Source organism: Penicillium macrosclerotiorum, assembly GCF_028827735.1.
Source record: "Penicillium macrosclerotiorum strain IBT 26536 chromosome Unknown utg000001l_segment0_segment0, whole genome shotgun sequence".
In the NCBI taxonomy this organism is placed as follows: domain Eukaryota; kingdom Fungi; phylum Ascomycota; class Eurotiomycetes; order Eurotiales; family Aspergillaceae; genus Penicillium; species Penicillium macrosclerotiorum.
In genome coordinates, this window is record NW_026643081.1 from 448,375 (window position 1) to 451,599 (window position 3,225).

Genomic DNA, 3,225 nt, shown 5'->3' on the forward strand with positions numbered 1-3,225 from the left:
AGAGAGAAAAATTAAGAAGAAAGAAGGGGGAAAAAAAAGGACAGACGCTGGATTATTGTAATGTAATACGAGCACATCTTTTGCATACTCCATGGGATTCCGTAGCCACGAATGCACCTCCCAACAAAACACAGAAAGAGTCAAAAGGAAAGCAATCCGACGCCCCGCATCAGTCACCGTCGAAGAACCTCTATGTGCCAGAACAATTAAAAGGTGTAATGTGTCTGGGCTGACGGAAAGCGGGAGAGAATTAGACAAGCACACTAGGTATTAATCTAGTGCTCCAGGATTCTCAGACTACCCTGAACAACACAGTTCTCCAGAACCGAACCCGGGGGAATATCGATAGTGCTACCCTCGGTGGCAACGATAATGACAGTGCCCTTGAGGGTGACGTTACGGCCAAGGTTAACGGCACCGGTGATGGTGAGGTGGTCCAGCTCGACGATTCGGGGGATGCTGGCAATGCGCTTCTGGAAGTCCGAGACCTTCTTGAAGTCAGAGCCAAGCTTGATGACGGGCACACCACCAAAACGGTTGGGGTCCATCACCAGCTGGCCGTGCTCGAGACGGTACAAATCGGACTTGACGACCATCAGATCGGAGCAGGTCTTGACGGGCAAGAAACGACGGCGGGGCACGTTGATACCGTGGGCGTTCTTGAAGTGACGAATGGCAGCACCGACGGCGGTCTCCAGCTGGTAGATGGCCTGGTCGGCCTCACCCTTCTTATCGGCGGGGATGGACTTCTCATTGGCGATGATCTCCATCTCAAGCTCATTCTCTTCAACGACGCGCTTGATAGCGCGGACATTCATCCAGATGTTGTTGGTGTTGAAGTACTTGAACTTCTTGATGGACTTGAACTCGTTCACGTGCTCCTTGGGAACCTGCGCAATCTCCAGCAGGCGAACCTTGCCATCGTAGTCGATGATGGTACCGCCCTTGACATCGGCCTTGGTCTTATCAGTCAGCTCCATGATGTACTCGGCATTGGAGTCGACCATGTGCTGCAGGATGCGGAGGTCAACGACGGCACCCAGGTTATCGGCGTTGGACAGGAAGATGTATTCAATGCCACGCTCGATCAGCTTGTCAAGGGTGCCAGAGTTGTACAGCGACTCGAAAACGTCACCGTGTCCGGGAGGGTACCAGTCCTGGAGGGGGGCGTCGAAGCTCTTGGGGGCAGGGAGGAGGGAGTCCTTGATGATGCGAGGATAACGAGACTGGTTGAAGGTGATGATATCGACATTGTGGCCCTCGTACTTCTTGATGATGGACTGGGTGTCCTGGTCGGTGTTGAAGGAGTTCATGAGAACGAAGGGAACGTTGACGTTGAAAGTACGGTTAAGGTGCTCAATTTGGCGCACCGACAGGTCGAGGAAGGACATGCCCTCGCGAACCTCAATCACGGACTTGGGACCCACGCAACCCATGGAGGTACCCAGACCACCGTTCAGCTTGACTACGGCCAGCTTGTTGAGGAACTCGACTGAGGCATCCGCACCGAGTTCATCGTAGCCCACCACCTGCGAGGGCTGCGGAGGCGCAATGCGGTCCCAGTTGACAGCGTTGCCCTTGGCCTTGTCATTGAGGAAACGGCGGAACAGAGCGAAGAAGTTATCCATCTCCGCCTCAAATCGCTTCTTCTCACTGCCGTCGGTGACGGAGTCGGCGAGCGCATTCAGCGCATTACGCATTTGTGAAGCGGCCACGCTAGTCGAGGCATTCTCGAAAGCCTGGTGGGAGGCAAGTCTAGTCAGCCCTGAACCATTGGACGCCATGGAGGTCATAGAGCGAAAGCGGAAGGGGGGTTTCAAATGAGAGAGCTGGAGAGGGAAGAGGGGGAGGGGGAGGGGGAGGGGGTAGTTTAAAATAGTCAAAAGGGTGTCAAATGAGAGGGGGCCCCAAGATTTGATGACAACGTGGGTAAGAGAAAATGAAGTAATCAAAGATGTGAACGCCTTGCGATTGAGGGAATTTCAGAAGATAGGGAGGCAAATGATGACGAGGTCCAAGCAATCAGGGCTGAGCCGCGCGCCCGGGAAGGTAAACAAGACCAGCGCAACAGCATTTCTGGCTTGTCGCGCATGGAAGCCGATGAATCGTCTTGCACAGAACGCAGGAACAACCCGAATGCGGCAGATCCAACATAGGGAAGAGCAAGCAATGCCATGCCCTTCCCTCCCTCCCCAGGCTCCTCGGCAGCCTGCTCATGCACCTGCATCATATCTGGGTCTTGCACTTACCATGTGCGATTGAGACTTTCCGTGGTGCTTGCCCTCAAAGGAGCCAGCATTTGAGGCGTCGTTCGCCGGAGCGCGAAGGTGGGCAGGGAGCGCCTTGGAGGCCATTGTGAAAAGAGAGGATTAGGATGGTTAGGGAGAGAAGTGGAGATAGAAATTCAATCGCAGGGGGTCGCTGCCACTGAGAAAAGGAGCAAGTCAGTAATTTTCAAGGCAATCAACACGTAGCAGAGGTAGCAGAGCAGGAAAGGAAAAAGGGGAGCGCTCGAGCGCAGGATTTGGGGGGCATGGGTCTTTTATGAGGCGAAACAGGCGAGGAGGGGTCGCCCGAGTTGCCACAGGCGTCGATCAGTCGGATAAAAAAGCGGCTTGCAGGATGTCGACAAGCTGCCGTCATTGGCAACGGGGCGGGATGGGGATTGGCGGCGCAGATGCACGCGGGGCGGGGAAGAGGCGAGGGTGGAAGCTTACCGAAGAACCAGGATCAATGAAGCAATTGACCAAAGATTCCAATGATCAATTGATCAGGAGAAAGTCAAGGAGTTAAGAAGAGAACGAAGAGGTGAAGTTCCGGAGAAGGGGGAAAGGGAGACAGAGTGGGGGAGTCCCGTGATATTTATTTAGAACGGAGCTTCACGACGCATCTAGAATTCGAATTCTTGCCTTGAACCCTCCTCCTTTTCTTCCGTCGCTCCATCTCTGCTCCATAGGGCAGACTGGGTCCGATCCGGATGACGATGTCAAACTCCAAGATGCCTCCTTTTTTTTGGTTCCCCCTCCTATATCCCTTCTCGTCTCCTTACTTCCGGCTGTCGTCAGCTTCCAGCCACTGGCACTCCCAGCTTCCTCCACGGGTCAAGACCTTGAACCCAACGGCCATGCTACACTGGAGCCGCTCGGGATGAGCTACTGCTGCAGCTCCTATTGTTGCCATTGCTCCCGGGCCGATCGCAGATGAAACCGCTCCTGGTCCTAGTCG

The 3,225-nt window shown here is 54.4% G+C and overlaps 1 protein-coding gene across 1 annotated transcript; it reads right to left on the minus strand.

The window, feature by feature from the left end:
- Window positions 1-275: 275 nt before the first annotated feature.
- ugp1 (UTP glucose-1-phosphate uridylyltransferase) lies at window positions 276-2,354 on the minus strand (the record flags this gene model as incomplete). The annotated part of the gene is made up of 2 exons (XM_057071878.1): window positions 276-1,964; window positions 2,250-2,354. 2 exons carry the CDS (start codon window positions 2,352-2,354, stop codon window positions 276-278), a joined length of 1,794 nt encoding a protein of 597 aa, XP_056938408.1.
- Window positions 2,355-3,225: the final 871 nt, after the last annotated feature.